The 19,341-nt window shown below is 41.1% G+C and overlaps 1 protein-coding gene across 2 annotated transcripts in view; it reads right to left on the reverse strand.

The window, feature by feature from the left end:
* Positions 1 to 19,341, reverse strand: part of LOC121952031 (ephrin type-A receptor 3) — a 111,754-nt gene that overhangs the window by 26,426 nt on the left and 65,987 nt on the right. For both annotated transcript variants that reach the window (XM_042498542.2, XM_042498541.2), the window contains exons 10-13: positions 16,632 to 16,740; positions 2,138 to 2,205; positions 1,008 to 1,133; positions 687 to 872 (exon numbers count right to left, since the gene is read on the reverse strand). In XM_042498542.2, the coding sequence (XP_042354476.1) occupies positions 687 to 872; positions 1,008 to 1,133; positions 2,138 to 2,205; positions 16,632 to 16,740 (489 nt within the window). The remainder of the gene's footprint in view (positions 1 to 686; positions 873 to 1,007; positions 1,134 to 2,137; positions 2,206 to 16,631; positions 16,741 to 19,341) is intronic.

Consider the following 19,341-nt stretch of genomic DNA (forward strand, 5'->3'; position numbering starts at 1 on the left):
GTTATCTGCTAGTTTTGCAGCTCAAGATCACATAAATACTAAACATTTGACATTTTTGTAACACTTCACAAATTATTTGAACCAAACCACTCAAACCAAGCTTTGCATTTTGACCACACATTTGGGACATAAAGACACGGATACAGGTAACGGTAAGATTAAGGTCTGTGGTGAGGGAGACAAAGAGACAGAGGGAGAATACTAGAGGGACAGAAGAGAAGTGGGGAGCGATTGAAAGAGAAGATTAGATGGACACTGACTGAGAGGTATGAGATGAAAGAGGGATAGATGGACAGAGAGAGAGAGTGATTGAAAGCGAGGCCCAGAGATAACGAATCAGCTATCTTGTTGAACCAGACCCGTGTCTATCTCACCAACATGGACACTCTCGCTCTAATTGCCTAACACAATCATGTGAAGTAAACAAGTGGCCGTTTTGAGAGGCAGACAGGCGCTGCTCACATGCTGCACCGCATGTGTCATCAAAGAGTAACCATGGTAATGGAACTGTTATCTGATCCAGGGTCCACTCCTCTTTACATCACGGACAGCTCTAACACAGTTACGTGACACACTTGCGTCTGCACACATACAGAGTCAGGAAAGAGGAGTGTTTGGTTACAAAACCTCAACACATGATCTGCACGCGCACGCAGAATGGCATGAAGTTTTTGTTCAGCACTCACATCTCGTGACGACGCCCTCCAGCCTGATGATGTTTGGATGGTCAAACTGTCCCATGATGGAGGCCTCAGACAGGAAGTCCCTCCTCTGCTTGTCAGAGTATCCTGCCTTCAGACTCTTGATGGCCACGTAGATCTCCCTTTTTCCCTGAACACGGAGTCGGCCACTGCACACTTCCCCAAACTCTCCTACGCACACACACACACACACACACGCACACACGCACACACACACACAGAGGAGCAGTAGTAATTTGAATTCCAGTTAAAATTTTATAGTTTCTTAGTTTATTAAAGTCTGCCACTGTTTTACTGCCAACTTACCAGCCCCAATGACTCTCTCAATGCGAATATTGGAAGCATCGATCTCTTTGGCAAAGTCCCTGACAGCCTGGTTGGGGTCTTCGTAGGTGTGAGGATGGATGTAGGTCCTGCTGCCTGGCAGCTTGACTGCGTGAGTGGGAAAGTGGAGAAATGGGGAGATATAAATATAAAAGTTAAATGCTAATTGTGATGAAATATAGCCAGCTTCTGCTCCATGTATGGTGTTACATGTATTTAAAATTTAATAGTCTTAATGAGGTATTGATCCCTCCAGGGAAATGGTTTGCTGTGGCAGCTGACACTGATTCCTACTCAGACATTTCAGCGTGTTGAAATGGGAGCTTGAGCGTGGGTGCTCTGTTTGAGTGACACTGCAAATTGTTACATAATTAAGCGATGGTGTTAAAATGACTCATAATTTTTTAATAGGAACCCATAAAGAGCTACACTGTGCCAGCAAACATTTGTGCAAGAACGTGTGAAACAATGTGATTAATTCAGCTGGGAATGCTAAAAAGTTGAAGACTCACGTATGGCAACTTAAAGTTGCTCTGTTGCTCTGACTGTTCATATGATCATTTAAAGTTAAGTGCACGTGAAGTATGACTGTCATATGTGAATACACAAACAGTAATTGTCAGGTTGTTGTTACTTTGGAGTTCTTTTGATTCAGAAGTGTTAAGACATAAATACAGTGATGTGATAACTAATAAGTCCATCCGGTTGGAGCTTGATCACATCAGATTGATGGAAGGAAGGAGCAGCTGCTGCAGAGTTGACTGAATGCAGATGTTTAGACCCAGTACAATTATCAGCTATGTTTTACTTTCACTGCAGCAGGTGCTGTGCTGCTTTGTTTGTGCCCAGAGTACACTCTGCGCTCCAAAAGTGTAGTGCAATGCATAACCCTGCAGTAAGTATATTCTTATAGTGCGACTAATAAATGAATTTTACTTTCCTAAATCTAAACTATGTAACTTTATGTGAAGTATGTAACACGATAATACAATTCGTGGGGCGCTAATTCATTAAATAACATGCAAACTGTTATGTTTGTATTTTTGTAAGATCTCATACGAACCTTTGTATGAGGATACATGAGTTTGTGTGTGTACGTGTTTGTTTTTTACCTCGGCCATGTTGGAACTGCATCTTCTCCTCATCGGGGTCCTGCTTGGCTTTGATATATCCACAATGCCTGAAAGGGAAAAGCATAACTGGATTATGATCCTGTATATAGTCCTATAGCTATACACAGTATTGGTGTGTTTTTCCACCACACAGATACCAATCCAGCTTCATATCACGTATATGGAAGATCACATACCCTTGAGCCTGAAGTGTATGTGCAGTTCCACACAGGTGTCTGATATATTATATCTTTAATGTGTGTGTGTGTGTGTGTGTGTGTGTGTGTGTGTGTGTGTGTTTGCATCATAGATGTCCCGATGGAGGCAGATCTATGCATAAAACACCCCTCTCTTTCTTTCTTACCCCTCTGGCTGTTAACAACTGTCTTCCATATTATCATGCATCTCACACACACAAACGCACACCTCTGTGCCCTTTTCCCGCCCCTCTGTGCACACATGTGAACACCCTGCAGCGCGGGTCAGCTCAACGATCAAGACAAAATATTGACAAATTGATCAGCTCAATCCTGCTGCCCAGCTGTGAGGAAGTGTTTAACCTACTCTGTTTTACAGACCTGAGAGGGGGTGTGCTGCTAGTGTGTCTGTGTTTGGTGTCTCATAGGTTTGTGTCAGTGTATTTTCTTTCCACTTTGTCGAGCTTCTGCCTCAAACAGTGTTTAACAGTCCTGATCCCCCATAATGCTGTCGCTGAGATTTACAGCTCTTTTAGAATCGGCACAAACATTTTAGGACAAAAAACATAAAATGTAAAAAGCTGTTTCATATAACAAGGTACTAAACATGACACAAGTGCTGCGGCCCCCCTTCCTCATCTTTTTTTCCCTCTCCTAACCAATGCTCCTTAACTGTTGTACAGGTAAAACAGCAGTCAGTCAGTATGTTTGTCCATCATGGAGATAAATTGATTCGGGCTTAGAGCCAGAAGTAACTGGGAATCAGCAGCACAGATGGTATGTGATTTAAGGAGCAGAATAGAGGAAAGAGGAGAAACAGAGACTGGAAAAAAAAAAAGGGAAAGGAAGAAGTTAGATAAAGACAAAACAGATAAATGCTGAGTGGAAAAGAAAGAGAGTAGAGTGTTAGCAAGAGAGAAACGCAGCGACAGAAATGTAGAAAGGTGGGATCTCGCTAGGCTCTGTAAATCTCAGTCATTTGGTGTTTAATCCTTGTGTTGATTTTACACAGCTGAATGCATGGTGTAACCCAGACATCAATAGGCTGTCCTGGGAATACACACACACACACACACATGGGTAGAGACTGGTTGCTGGTATTTGGGGATGAAGAGGGGGGGCATAATGTTCTGTGGGCCCCACCTGGTTATCAGCTGGGCTAAAGCCAGTCAAACACCAAGGGACGATCATTACTCCCTTGACACACACTCACACACACTCACAGTGCTTTGGGGCATGTGTTTAGAGCATATGGGGAATGGGGACATGGGTCACACCTCTGCTCCAACTGTGATAATCCCGTGGGGGAGCACACACAAACACATACACACGTGTGTAGTTCTGCAAAACCCACGTTCAAAACACTTGCTGGATGTCTATCTGTGTTAGTGCGTCTCCACGGGTGCATGGCTGCATATGTGAGTGTGTGTGTGTTTGTGTGCGTGTGTGTGTGTGGTTGTCTGATGGGAAATGAACACATTTCCATAGTAATTACAGAGCGACTCATTTCTCCTCTTCAGTTAGAAGTGTCATGAATCATTAGCGCTGCAGTCTTAAACATGGCACAAAACCTGACATGGCTGTGGCTTTTGTTTTTCCCCCGACAGCTGTGTCTCTCTGTGTGTTTGAAACTGATGTTTTATTTAAAACCTCCAACTAAATGTAACTGACCTGTAATTCGCTTATTAAGGAGTCTAGAACTGGACTCAGGAGGATGATGTGGAAGCTATTTGCTGTTGCCACAAGTATTTATATTTTTTAAATAATTGTTCCATTGAGTTAAAAGTGGCAACGTGTGGCAGTGGTACAAAAACAACACAACAGAACAAATAGTTGCCATAGGGTAATCACACATCTCTCTGGATGATTCTCATTTGCTTTTATTCCATGTTTAAACAATGAGGCTGCTTGTTCAGCATATAAATGGTTTCCACTTCCTGTTAAGAATATTCTCTTTGACTCTAAAACGGTCAGTTTTCCCAATCAATATTTAGCCGTTGATCTTTCTACGGAGGATCAGCTTTAAAGTGACTCCACTTTTTGTTGCCTACAGCGGTATTTAAATCATGCATTTCCCACTTTTTATAATCTCTCCAATTTATCCAATATACATTATACAGCACTATCTACTACAGTCCTTAAAAGCATGCTTGATATTTCAATGCTTATGTTTAGGCTCTCAAGGCTCTTTGGTATTGGTTAGAAAAAGATCTTAAGTTGAATATTTGTAGACAACCCTGACTTGCTGCTGGCATTTAACCAGATCTTTCCCTAACTTTACCCAAATGTTTAACAGTTTGATGTCCCTCCCTCTGCCTGCTGCTGGTGTTTGCTTTGGCGTCCCTGTCCAAGAGCCAATAAGCAGAGCTGAGACAGACATACACATCAGTAATATGGCGCTCAGTGGCTTTATAACTGACATCACTCTTTCCTTTTCCTTTCTGGCCTCTACATGCGATTGCATTATGTCTTTGTTTTTTGCATTCATGATTTGTGTTCCTGATTATTTATTTTTTTTCAGCTTAGTTCACAGTATACTATATTATATTTTTGTGCACATTTACATTCAAGGAACTTTCTTGGTTACAGTGATACAGTTTATGAGACACCTATCTCATTGACAGCTTCACTTTTTACTGTCATTGATTTCTGACTCCTCACTGCTTTTAGGTGCAGCAGGTGATCAGCCAATTTTGGGGTGCTCTGATATCCTATATATCCTATATATCTTTTCACTGCAAAAACTGCCGATCTAACCAAGTGTAATAATCTTATATTTAGATTACAAAATCTAGTTAGTCTTGTTTTAAGTATAAATGGATTATCTAGTGCACACAGTTTTACTGGTTTTAAGACATCTTAACAAGCAAAATTTGCTTACTGCACTGGCAGCCAAATTTGCTTCTTTTAAGTGCAAGTATGCTTAAATCTAGGGTGTTTGGCCTTAAATTTGACAGGCCATTTTTGCAGTGTAGCGCTTGTGACCCATATGCTGTAGGCTTAGTGCTTAGTCCTTTGCTGCATGTTGTCGTCCCCCCCACAATGGTACAATGAAATGAAATGCGAACAGAAGAACAAAAATAATCTTAGGAAAATAACAATCACATAGCAAAAGATATTTGTGGCATTCAGCTACGCTTAAATTGAGTTTTAACTGATCTCTTGAAGGCAACATTTTGGCCTTTGTCAAAAACTTACATCTGTAGAAAAGTTTGGTCTTATTTTGACCCAGAGCAGCTGCAGATTAATAACAAACCTGATATGTTTTTATTCTCTGAAGTTAGGCCCAATATGGAATTAATTAAACCCATTTTTTGTTTTCTCAGCGTCATTTTGACTGTAAGGGTACCAAAAGGGACAGTTAAGCAAGATTCAGCTCTTCTTCGATCCACTACTGTCACGCATGCTGTACCCACAAGCAGTCCTGCACTCCCTGCTCCCCACCTACATGCCCCCAGACACACCTTGCAGAGATCTGCACTCTACACTCTGTGCACTTTTCTAGTAATGATAGTATTATTATTTACCACAGATGGCTTTAGTTTTGTGCAACTGCTGAAAACATGGTTATGGTCACCAAACAGCCTTGTTGAGTGGCTAGTTGTCTCCTATTGATTTGGATGCCACAGGGTTTTGAGCCGGAACAGACTTTGTAATGGGGTAGTCTTCCTTGCGTCGCCACTCACTGCTTCTTTATTCTGCAGCGTGAATTTAGAGCTATCTGTCACCGCGGGAGAAATCATTGTTCCATTTAGCTGCCATCTAATTACACTATACTCCGCTGTTTCATACAGTAAACACACAACCGCCCGCACACACGGCTGTATATTCATGCAGATTCAAAGTACACACGCCTGCACCAATCACGCAAAAACACACACTTTAATGGACTGCGATATCACTATCACACCGGGGCTCTCACCTTTCTCTCTGCCTCTCTCTGTTCCACTTCAGTGAGAACAACAGGCTATCCCTGTCCTCCAAAGCCACACACTCCACATTTGCATATCAATTTACTTTTTAATATAATACTCTGTCACTCGAGACCCATTTGTCATTCTGCTACCAAGCTCCCACCTTCATGGAAACTCCAGCCATATATTATCGCTGCCAAAGCCCCTCCCTCATTTTTCTCTCCCTTCCTGCCTTTTATCTCTCTTGGGTGTTACATTCATACTTAATTCTTCCTTTAAGTGAAAACATTCCCTTTTCAAAAAAACAATATATCCTCTTTTTCTTCCTCCTGTTTCCATCCATTTATCCTCCCCCCAACAGGCCACCCTCTTTTCTCTGAGCTGTTCTTAAAAAAAAAAAAAAGTGGACACTGGGAGCTGGAAAGAGAAATAAAGAGAGAGGTGGAGAGGGAGATGGAAAAAGAGAGTGCTGACAGGCAAGAACGCACAATGGGGGTCCAAGCCTGCATACCAACTAACAAGCAATCAGATGGAGGGGAAGAGCGAGGAGAGACGGGGGAGGCAGCCATATAGGAATAGAAACTGTAAGGTTAACATAAGAGAGGTGGAAAGCAAAAGAGGTGGGGGCAGTTTTGTGCCGCAACAACAAGAGCTGAGGATGAACAAAGAAAAGACATGTTATGAGATGAAAGCACTAAATAGATATAGAGTTAAAAAGGGAAGCAACAAGGAGGGAGGTGTCAGATCTTTACAATAGAAACACAGGCTAAATGTGCAGGAGAGAAGACAATTGAGACAAGGAGGGATGGAGGCGTCGAGTGTTGACGGCACGGACTGAACATGAAGGAGGACATGCAACAACAAAGTGCAACGCTATCAGCACATGTGTAGCTCCCTGTGGGGGGAGAGTAGAAGAAAGGATAAGAGAGTTGATGGACAGATTAAGAGCAGATGACAAAGAGAAGAGTCAGTCAGCAGTGTGGCTGCAGGACATGTCCTGACAAACAGACAGAAAGAAAAAGACCTAAACTTGGATCTAACTGGAGAAAACAAGGCCAATCAGTGATAAACCAAAGGTAGTATGAGTTTGAGGAAGTAGTTAAAATAAACCTTAAGGGAATACTGTTAGATTTCATTGTTTAACCCTTTGAAACCTGTAACGACATGAGTTTTCTGCATTCAGACACCTTTCACATGAATTTAAATCTTTGGAAACTGAGAGACTTAGTTTGATTTCCTTTGAAGACATGGCTTAAAAGTCACTGAGAAACTTCTGCAAGAGATGTCTCAAAAATTTCAAGAAATTAAGAAAAGCTTACAAGAAAATGACCGGAAAATTAGTTTAGAAATGAGATTGATCAAGATAATTTAAAAAATAGTGAGAAAATATATCATATATACATATATATATACATGGTTTTCTTACTTTTTAATTTTTAACCTATTTTTCTTTTCTTTTTCTCTTTGCTAAATTTCAAGTAATTTTCTTATAACTAAGCCAATTTGCTCTGGTTTTAATTATCTTAATTACATTAAAGAATCCAGCTTCCTTGACCCGATCAAGGAAGCTGGATTCCATCTTAGAGTGCAATGTCCAGAAGCCAAGGAAACACTTTGGGCAGGTCTCCAGTCCCATCACAGGGCTAACACAGGATAGATGAACACACTCAGATTGGACTATTCAGTCCACTTGACACTGGAGCACATAGAGGTCAACTTTAACGAACATAGGGTGAGAACAGAAACTCGGACTGTCAGGTGAAAGCTCTGACAATAAAAATTGTGCAAACATGTTGACCTTCAAAAACAGAGAATTCCAAATCAATATGCCACTGAATATACACTTTAAAACTTGACTTAAAAGGCAGGTTGACTACATATAATAAAAAACTAACAAGGACTTTTTGCAGACCACTAAAACTAAATCTAAAATAGCTGACAAAATAAACACTAAATGACAGTGATGGTGTGCAGTTTTTTGGTGGCAAGTCAAAATGCAGGTGGCCGGAGTTGTGTCTGAGAACATATTGTGAATCAGCCTGATTTTGTAAACCTTTAAGAAGATTATATAATTTTTGACAAAGCAGCCCGCCTCCTTTTTCTGGTTTGACACTATTATGCCAAGTCTTCATTGATTGGTCTATTCAGCCTAAAGCGCTATTGCTGCTGCTGTTCCCCCCTCAATCTAACTCCAGGCTATAATATGTGAGAGACAAGATCTACCACACTGATTTGTACTTCCTCTGACAATTAAAACCAGCACTCAGTGATTCTGCTGTCATTTTAGTTTGCCAGGGCTGCTAAAGCCTGATGTTGTAGTGTGGCATTAAGAGAATGAGCAATGTTGTGAATGTTAACACGTCACAAGAGCTAACTCAGAGTTCAGGTCACACAAATTAAACTGAGTAGTTCACATTTATAATTCACAATTTAAATTATGAACCAAGGTCATAGTACAAATAAATGAACTAGTTTACATTTTTGTCTGCTGTTCTTAAATAAACTAAAATCTTGTGTTCATCATTCAGTGGCAGATATTTCCCAAGACCGGTTGGATGCTTCAACTCTGTGCATAGACGGTATAAATAATGGATGTGGCTACCGTGATGTCAGCAACCATTGGTTGTGGATTTCTGCTTCGAAGCCTCAAATTCGGCATTTTGGCTATAACTATCTTTGTTATTTCGTGCCACAAGTGACCATATTTCAGTGAAAGCTTGCTGTGAAGGAGCAAGGGGTGGGTTGGACTTGTCCCCAAAGTGGCCTTGTGCTTAATTATGCGTAACTTTGGGTCTTAATAAAATGTTAACATGTGAGTCATAAACACATTTGCTCCCTGCCATGAATCTTGAAATTAGCTGTAGAGACCAAAACCTTTTTATGTATCAGACTATAAACGTGGTTTTTTCTGCTGCAAAGTTAGGTATTTTAAATGGGGGTCCGTGCCCCCCTGCCTCTGGTGGTTATCAGAGGAACTGCAGTTTTTGGCATTCATTTTTCTGTGATATAATGTATTTAGAGCCATAACAGCCTGCAGTTCACTAAAGCTCTCTGATGAAAAGTGCTTGCTGAGCCACTAGAGTCCCCACCTGAATCAAAAGAAAAACGGAGGAGAAATGTATGTAGGTGGGAGGGTGTGAAGCAGACAGGGAAAGAGAAAACCGAGAGGAAAAGACAGAGGGGGATAGAGGAGATCAAACGACAGAAAACTTCGGCAGGACAGGATAAAAAAGCTGGATTATGCACTAAAAAGCAGAGAGAGGATGGAGAGAAGAGGTTAACATGGATGGTGGAATAACCTTGAAACAAAGTAAGATAAAAAACAGACTAAGTTGTGTGTGGACGGTGACGTTTTGTTGACAAAAAGAGAGACAAGACAGATAAGAGACTGTTTGTCTCCATTCGAGTAAATAACCTTGGACTAATGTTAACCTGAGCTAATAAAGTGTGTGTAGTTCTGAGCTGCGTGGTATCGCCCGGTTTGTTTTATATGACTGGCCACCTTTTATAGGATTAGAGGCCGTCTGCTCACTGGCTGGAAGACGGAAGAAGAAATTGATACACTTCGAGACACGGGGGAGTCAGAGGGGATCATTCATACAGAAAAAAAATCCTATGTTCCCTTTCCTTTCCTCTCATCTCCTCCCCTCTTTCATTTCCTGTCTCTTCACATTATTTTCCCACTGCTAATCAGAACGCCTAGAAAAATGAAATCAGTAAATCATTAGTCACCCCTCCAGCATGACACAATGAAATGACACGTCTATCGTCCTTTCTTCGCCACCCACTCCACACACACACAAATATGAACACACACACACACACACACACACACACACACACACACACACACACACACACACACACACACACACACCCTGCTGTGGGTATCTGCTCTCATCATTACTCATGATAATGGTGATTCCATTTAATATCAAGCTATTAAATAAAAAATAATTACTGGGAATGAAATCAATGGATTAAATTCACTCTCATTATTTCACAGCCTCGCTCACCAACCCCCCGAAAAACAAAACGCACTCACTGCTTGGGCGCTAATAAACTATGAGGTTCATAAAAGATGATTGTGGATAATTAATTAAGAGTCAAAACAGCATGAAAAAAAATGGACAAAAAAAAAACTGGATGATTCAGGAACACAAGTGAGTGAGTTTCCTGCCACTCTCTCTCTCTCTCTCTCTCTCTCTCTCCATCTTGGACGTGTCTGGCAGCGGCTCAGGACTCTCTGACCACAGTGTGAAAAGATTTACTCAGCTCTGGCTAATTATTAGGAAGGGGGAAATGATTAGCTGAGGAGTTATGAGTAATAAATCTGTCTATGTTTCATTAACAACCTGTTTGGAAACATTTCATTTAGCTCCTGCTCATTAAAGAGAGTGGTAATGGAAGGAAAGGAAGGGAAAAAGTAAGGAAAGGAAAGGTGGGAGAAAGAAGCAGCACTGAGGTCTGTGGTAATTGGTGTAATGTAGCAAAATTTTTTAACAACCTGCTGAAAAGGTCAAATGAGCAAGGAGGGAAAGAGTGAAAGACTGAGCAGAGGAGCATGTCATCGGTATCATTAGGTGAAGTGTATTTTTATATTTGCCAACAGATCAGTGTGTAGATGAGAGTGAAACTAATTCCCCTAATGATGTTACCACACAGACACAACTTGATTAGGTCACGATTGTAACGTGTGTGCTTGTGTGTGTGTGTGTATCCAACAAATTTGCTTAAACGCACTATAAACTTTGAAAAACCCCAAACTGAAAACAGTTTTGGATTTGTGTGATGTTTATGGGACATTTGATCAATCCCACTGCAACATCTGCTCATTTGCATAACGCCTGTGTGAAATAGTTTTGCACCTGCGGCAACTCGCTGCTATTATTGCACTGTTTGTAAGCTACTTTCTGGGCATTCTGCAGACAAAGCTGGATTCAGCTACACCCTACAGCTTAGCTGCATTAATTGAAAGCACCGGCATCCAAGCAACACATACAAATCTGTCTAATGACATTACACACACGCCCTCATTGCACATATATTGCACACACACACACCTCCTCACTTGTTTTGTTTCACAGAATCGCCTGGCTGCCAAATCGTTATTAGTGCTATTATCAGGCGAACAGACCGACACCACCCACAGGGAAGGGAATCCATTGGCTGGTTTCTATGTCCACCAAACTCACCATAAGTACTATTTGGCAAACATTTGTCTATTATTTGTCCCTTTGTTCCTGTTTTTTTTTCTATTTCCCGTTTTTGTCATTTTGTGGCTCAGCAACCTACCATTTTATTTTTTAATTATTTATCTTTTCTTAACTAAAAAACCCTCAACAATTGTAGTCTTTGCTGTTTTTAATTTCTCACATCCCCTTTAGGCACATGCACATTTCAGAGCGGTTTTACACTCCTCAGTTTCTTTATCTTGCTAGGTCTAAACTCCAATCTCTCAACAGCATGTTTTCATCAGCATGCTTCCTCTTTTTGTCTCCATACTTCCCCTCCTCTTTTGTGTCATTAAGTTTTTAAGAATAACCCTGGGCTGCTACAACAGATGCTGCGGAGGTAAAAGAGCTTGCTATTGTGTTGGAAAGGTAGAGCTGTTAACACTATTAGTGAGAGCGAGAAGTCTCTCTGCAAGAATAAGCTACATTATAATGACATCTCACTTTTCTGTGTTGCTCTCTCTCTCTTGGCCTTTCGCCCTTTGTTATTCAAAACTCTCATCAGAGGAGGTTGTTTCTCTGAATTCGAATTTGTTACAGCATCTGCCTCTGGGAAGTTTTGTCTTCTTTTTGTTGTGGATAAAAGCTGAAACACCCTGCAAGATAATGATCAATAGATTTCTGTTTACCTCTGTGGAAAATCAGGCTTTAGTAAATTACTGTACATCTCAATTCCCACTAAATCCAATTAAGCACTTATTATTATTATTATAAGATTTTTCTTAACAGATTGCAGCCCTTGACTCCCTGCTGAATATCTCCAGCTCTGACAACAGATGCACTCCATAAAGACAGATCTTGAGACACATAGCAGCTTAAAAGAAAGACAAAAAAACAGGCATCACATAGATGGAACAACTTCACGCTGACTTCCCACCAGAACTCCCACATTAAAAACATGAACGCAGATAAACACACGGGAGTCTGGCGTAGAACCAAAGCCCGCAGCTATTCAGAAAAGGAGACGGTTGTGAGGCTGGAGAATCATTAGACCGCAGACAAAACAGAGGCGCAAACACTCATGTACACATAGATGCTGGGAGGCAGAAGCTGCAACATGTTTAACAAGGAGCGAGAGAAAGTGAGGACCGAAGGGGAGAACGCTTTTTGAGTGAAAGGCCATCTGCTGAATCAGTGGCAGTGCCAGTCGCTTGCTAGCTTTCCCATCGCTCGCACCTGCCAGCCTGCCAAAGCACCCTCAGGAGGACGAAAGCACCAACTTCACACACACAAACGCACACGTACGCTCGCAGAGCAATAATGTGGCACGCACACAAGCAATAACTGGTGTGATTTGTCAGCGCCGTGCTGCGTCTGAGGAGCTTTCGACGTTTTTTCATGTTTTCCCTCCTGCGGTAACAATAGCATAACAGCACTTTATTAAACGAGAACAGGACAGAACAGAATGGCCTGCAAATCAGCCCGTTTATGAGGCATAGCTGTGCGGTGCCCTGCCAGCAAAGGCTGCAGGGAGGGAGTGTGTGTTGGGATATGTGTGAGCGAGGAAGACAGAGAAACTGTACAGGCATTCATTGTTATTTTATAGTTCAGGGATATAAAAAAAGCCCAATCAGGGTGTTGAAGATGTGGTCAGGATTGTGGATTCAATAGTTGAACTAGGTGTAAAACAAGAACAAAAAAGCTCTCCAGCACTTGTATCCAGTCTAGTGATTATTGGGGAAATGATTTAAACAGCTGACATTTAGGGAGAAAAGGGCCTTACAAAGGTCTGGTGGGAAATCATTTCAACCCTGGCTGACTCTCAGTGTCAATTTCAATTCTAGTTTAATCATCGTCCACATTGAACTGGTCTCACGAATACATAAGATTCCTAATATATTACGGAGAAAGAAGGGGTTTCATCCAAATGTGAATTTCAAGAACGGAACAGGAAATGAAAGCTGGAGAGACAAAGATGAAATGACGAGAAAAGCAGAGCGAGTGAAAAGAGAGAGAAATGGACTGATTGACGGATAAGATGGAAGATTCAGACGGAGGCAACAAGTGAGGAACAATCCTTATTTTTAGATTTATCCCAGTTCCTCCAAAACCTGAAGTATGACACTCCTATTGCACCTAACAGCACAATCGCCCACCCATCATCTCCCTCTGCCCTTCCTCCGCCTCCTCTTCTCAAACACACTTGTAATCTACCTTTTCATCTTTTGCTCCTTGCACCTCACCCCTTCTTCCCGCTGCGCAGCTGGTTCTCCTCCTCCCTCCATCAATCTCCGTTTTTTCTCTCCATCTCTCTCAAGCCTCCTCCTCTTTCTATCGTTCACACCATCTCAAAATGTAGCTCTCTAGTGGCGCAGACACACTTCAGATGTACCCCCCTTTCTCCCCCTTGCTACAGTCTGTCATTCCCACTGCCTATCTAATGCACTGTCATTTTCTCCTCCACTAGTGTCTCTCCTTTACCTTGCTTCTGTCCAACTTTCTCCCCCCTGAGCTCTCTCTCTTTCTCTCTTGTCTCTCTATTGATGTACCTTTGATCCTCGCCTCATTCCCCAGCTACAAACACACCCCACCTATGCGCACGCACATTTTGACAGATGTTGTTTAATAGAAAGCGGTAATCAACACTACTTCCTCCCAAGCGTCCCCACCTCCAAATGGAAGACGGATAGAGACGCAGTGAGAAGAGGAGCGGGAGAGAGCGAGGCCTGAAATTGATGGCAGTGCATCGACCCCTCTGTAAAATCTAGTTAACACCTCCCCAGCCTCTGAAACCTGATTAGTTGGATGCGAGTGTGTGTTTGTGGCATCGGCGGTGTGTTCGTAGCACACTGTGTTTAACAGGTTGTTTTGATTTTTACACACACAACCTCATAATTCCCCTCTGATTAAAGAAAATGTTGATGTGCTCCCATTCTTGTGCATTTGTGTGTCACACAGGACAGTCTCCACTGATTACATCCCTCCTAGTCAATAGTGAATAGAGCACTCAGCCTGATAAGCAATCACCTGAATCAATAGTAATGTTTTTAGTGTGTGTACGTCAGTGTGTGCATGTTTGCGTGTGTGTGTAATTCCTAACATGTAGCTAATCTAGGCGGAGCTCATAGAGGAATAAACATTTAGTTACAGGCTCGGTAAATCACAGATGCTGTCGTCCCTTTTTCCTCCCCTTCTCTGTTGCCGTCGTCCCTTTCTTCTCCGTCCAAAGAGCCCTCTCCTAACTCCAATCCTTTCATCTTTCTCGCCTCTCACCAATCGGCATTCTTTTATTTTCCTTTCTCCCTCTCATCTCTTTCTCCTCTTTGGCCTTCCTCAAGATGGAGCATTAACAGCAGACTAACCTTCAAAGAGAGTGATCATAGAGACTCGGTGCTCTTCACATACAGAAAAACACAGCCTTTAGTTTAGGCTTCGGCAGTTGTGTAAATGTCAAAGCTTGGGGCCCTGCTTTTGCAAACCTACATGTAATCCCTCAGAGAAAGGCAGAAAGATATGAAGTGAGACCAAGCAGGACATGCTGCTTAACCCTCGTGTTCATGAATGCACATCTGAACTACCAGATAGGCCCTTTATTTTATGATTATTGGTAGATTTGCCTTGAGCATACATGAGTTATTGTTTTCCTCATGGCAGTATTACGTTAGATGTAGCACTCAAAGATCTGTCAACTTCAAATTGAACTTTCTTTGTTGATGACCCTTTAATGTGATTTGCAATATGAGAAAATATGTAGTCTTAGATTTCGGTTTTCTTTATACCATGAGTGTTGTCTTTTCATGGTTTTAAAGGCTGCATTACAGTAAAATTATGTAATTTTCTGAACTTACCAGATGTCTAGCTGTGGTATTATTTGCATTTACTCACTTAGTCACTACATCCACATCACTACCTATTTATCAAAGAACTCCTTATATCCTTATAAATATCATTATATTTGATTTCTCTGTAATACCCAACACTGCACCAAATTAAGGAATAAAGCTGGTGATATTCTACATTCTTGCTATTGTCAGCAAATTCACTGCGGGTCTGTCACCCCAAGACCATTGCTTTCAACTGAAGACATAAATCTACACTTTCAGATCTTAAACATTTTTCAGAAACAGCTGGGCACTGTAGTTTTTACACATATTTAACTGAAATATCAACACATTCTCACTCCCAACTTGTCAAATACTGACGCTTGGCCAATGGCCCTATTCATGGAACTATAATGCTCTCGGTACCCTGTGGCGTTAGTTTTGGACACAATGGATGGTGTGTCAATTTAGGCTCATTACATGCATTGTGTCTTTTTAAAATAAACCGTTTTCACAGAGACTGTGAAAAGAAAATGTGGAATTTTTTCAGCTTGTTAGATGCTTGCAGTCTCTTTTCAAGTAAACTGAATGTAGATAAAAGACTTTGTTTTTTTAGGTTTACTTGCTTAGGTTTTGGCAACAAGATTAAATGGCTTTTTAGAAAAAAGCATCATAGTTTGGATTAAAATAAATGCATTTGTTATCAAATACATAATTTTAAGCGTAGTGTCCAACACATACTAACGCACTACACTGTTGATAAAATAGCTAAATTGACTTTTGGTTTCACATGGAACATGAGGAGCAGTCTCACGGGTGAAAGTGTGTTTTACCATTCTAACCCTATGCAAAATTTGTCACTATTTAAACTACGGCAGTTACTGAGTACATCCAAAAGTGACAGCGCCCAGTGCATCCCATAGCACCGTTTAAGTATGCCTTGGTGCATCAGTATCTGCTGACCACTAACCAAGCATCGGTATATGATGATGGGGACTAATTTCAGTGCTACATTGCCCATGTCATGTTCATTGTAACAACAGAATATGTCAGACAGTGCAAAGATGTGGCTTTTTGGACAACAACATGAAGGTCTATGAAACTGGGCTTTATAATATATCACTTACTTAGTGAGCTCAATTAACTGGTAGTTTTTGGTCTTTTCATGGGATTTGCTGATATTAAGTAAAATAAAGAATATTATTTGACTTATCCATCTGTATTTCGCATGTTAAGCAACTTTGATTTTTTTTTAAATTTCCTGGCATTTCCTGGCTGCCTACCAAATTTTTTGATACATATACCTACACCAGACTTTTCTTTGCACTTGTGCAGTTCATACTGATCATATGAAAGGGACCTCAGTGTCTCTTTTATTCTGATCCTACCTTCCGCTGACAACGAAGCAAGTCACCAGGAAGATGAGGAGTACGATTCCTCCAGCGATGGACACAGCCAGAATGGTGGACTGGTTAGGGTCCCCGATAGCAAAAACGTCTATATAGAAGACAAAGAAAACACAGTGGATTAATAAACAAAAGCATAAAAGAGGATGGATATAAGCTGAGGATGTTTTCTCCAGCAAGAAAGTGAAGGGGGAGTTAAGACGAAGGGAGGCTAGGAATAAAAAAAGACAGCAAGGTAAGTGTGGCGGGGGGAAAGTGGGAGAGAGAATGAAATATGATAGCATTAGAAAAGAGATAAAAGACAGAGGTTGAAGGAGAGGGAGAACAGAGAGAGCGGCAAACGAGAAAAGGAGAGCGAGGGAGGTGGACGGAATAGTAAGTAAGGTCCTTGATGAAAAGCGCTCTCCCTCGCTGCATCGCCTATGAGGGTATGAGAGTGGACGTGAAAGCCATTCCCATTCGGCCACGCTGTCCAAATGGATATGTTAACATTGCACATAACAAGGCTACCGCCGAGAACTTTCTGCAAAGATGCATCGATTTTTACGCCACACCAATCGAGCCATTACTCAAAACAAATACCCCATTTATCTGGCTTAGCTAAGCATGAGCAGACACGTGTGTCTGTATATATGTGTGTGTATATATATATATATATATATATACTGTATATGTATGAATGTGTGTGTGTTGAAGAGGCAAATTAATGCCCCTAGGCAGCCACAGATGAGCATTGATCTCCTATTACATTTACTGCGCACACACACAGACACACCCTTCTTTAACAATCAATAGCATTGATCTGATTAGATAACCTTGATGTGATTGCTGTGGGGTCAGCTGAATGTGGCAGATCCTGTATTTTACAGCGTTGAACTTGACTATGAATCTGTTGTATTAAGCTTCAGTAACAGCTTTATACCCGTGATACCCAACCTGTGTCCCAATAAGTTGCAGCACAGTCACTATCTTTTTTTCACAGCCACATTCAAGATATTTGTTGCAAAACAGGAATCAAAACCCATCAAATTCTTTTATTGATTATTGAATGATTAGTAGGCTAATGTGTGCCCATTGTATGTTACACAGACAGTCTATAGTGGAGTGCTATACATTAACTGATTTATCCCCCTCTGCCTGCCTGTCTGGGAATCAATGCTCACTTTGAAGAGCACATTATGGGGCCTCTAAAGCAGAAAATCCAAGAGCGCATAATGAAGCGATAATGAAAGTGGATGACAGCAAAGATAGGAGAAAAGGACAAGTGAGTGACAAAGAGCTTGAAACCATCATGACCGAGATACAGCGTGATACTCCTCAGAGCTGTTTGTGAGGCCTGGCCCTGCTGGTCTGGATCGAACCCAGTAGAGATTTCTCATGTAGCCTCCTCCTCTTCTTTCCCAAAGTCTAAGCATTAAATAGATTGCTAAACATAAGTGGTCAGTCTCCTTGAACCAGAAAAGGAAACAGTTCACTGATGTTGCAACATGGTTGCAGTTGGTGGGTAATGAAACCAGTCCAGAAATAGGAGTCAGGAGTCCTATTCACAGACACTCCAAGAATAGTCTCAGAAAGCTCATAACTTGGCCTAAAAGTACTATGGAGAAGTCTTATTTTTAGTGATTTTGGAAAATTCTCAGAGCAACTCTTAGCACTTTTATCTTAGTGAGGAGGCATGGTTGATCCCGTTGCTAGTATGATGCATTCTTTTAACAGATGTGATTGGTTGTCACAGACAGACCCTTTTGTGAGCCTGTAAGGTGTGGACACCAAGCAGAAATTAATCAAATGCGTCATGAGACTGAAAGAGCTGTTTGTATGATCACTCATCTGCATGCTAACATTTTTCCAGTTAACAGATATCTAGTTGTTGTGGTCATTTCTGGTGTTATATCATTATTGTGTTGGGTGGAAGTGCGTTTCTCCAATGAGATTGACCGCAAACATTATCGCTGCACCATCTAATCAACAGCATTACATTAACTCACTGTTAGTAAGTGTTTGGAGAATATTTGTCCTATCTCTTTGTCTTTTGACCGTTTTCTCTCCCATGTAGCAAACTCTCAAGCCTCCTAAAAGTCCTCATCTCTACTCCTCACAGTTTTTCACCTTATAAGCTCTCTGAAGAGTTAAGATGATTTGTGAATAACTTTTATTATAACCAGGATCTAGTCTTAACTTTAAAGAGAAATTCATAGAAAACGTCATCCATATAAGAATCTTCTTAGAATTTTGTCACTAGGAGCAACTCTATACGAAACTTTGTAAATACGGCCCCTGATGTCCAGTCAGGATTGAGGCATCATCCAAATGAGCATTTTGTAAATAGGGTTTTTTCTTACTTCCTTCTCAAAAACTCCCTTCCACACATATTCTCATAAAGCATGTCTGTTCAAATTAAAATGCAAAAACACAATTGAAGCTCTGACAAAAGCATGCCAAATCCACAGGCTGCAATATAACCATCACCCTAAAGCCATGCAAAGATAAAAAAGAAGATATTGGTCAATCAGCAACCTGAAAAATTCTGTTATCTGATGTCTATCTGTAGCAGAGACCTCTGTAGTGCTTTCTGACATCTCTGTTCCTATATATAATGAGAGACATACTGAACATTTATGTGTAAACATGTAAAACCAGCGCACACTCTGAAGTTACATGCCAAAATATTTTATGTCTACACGCCAAAACT

The sequence above is a fragment of the Plectropomus leopardus genome, chromosome 12 (genome assembly GCF_026936395.1).
Source record: "Plectropomus leopardus strain MGB_pleo_1.0 chromosome 12, ASM2693639v1, whole genome shotgun sequence".
NCBI lineage: Eukaryota > Metazoa > Chordata > Actinopteri > Perciformes > Serranidae > Plectropomus > Plectropomus leopardus.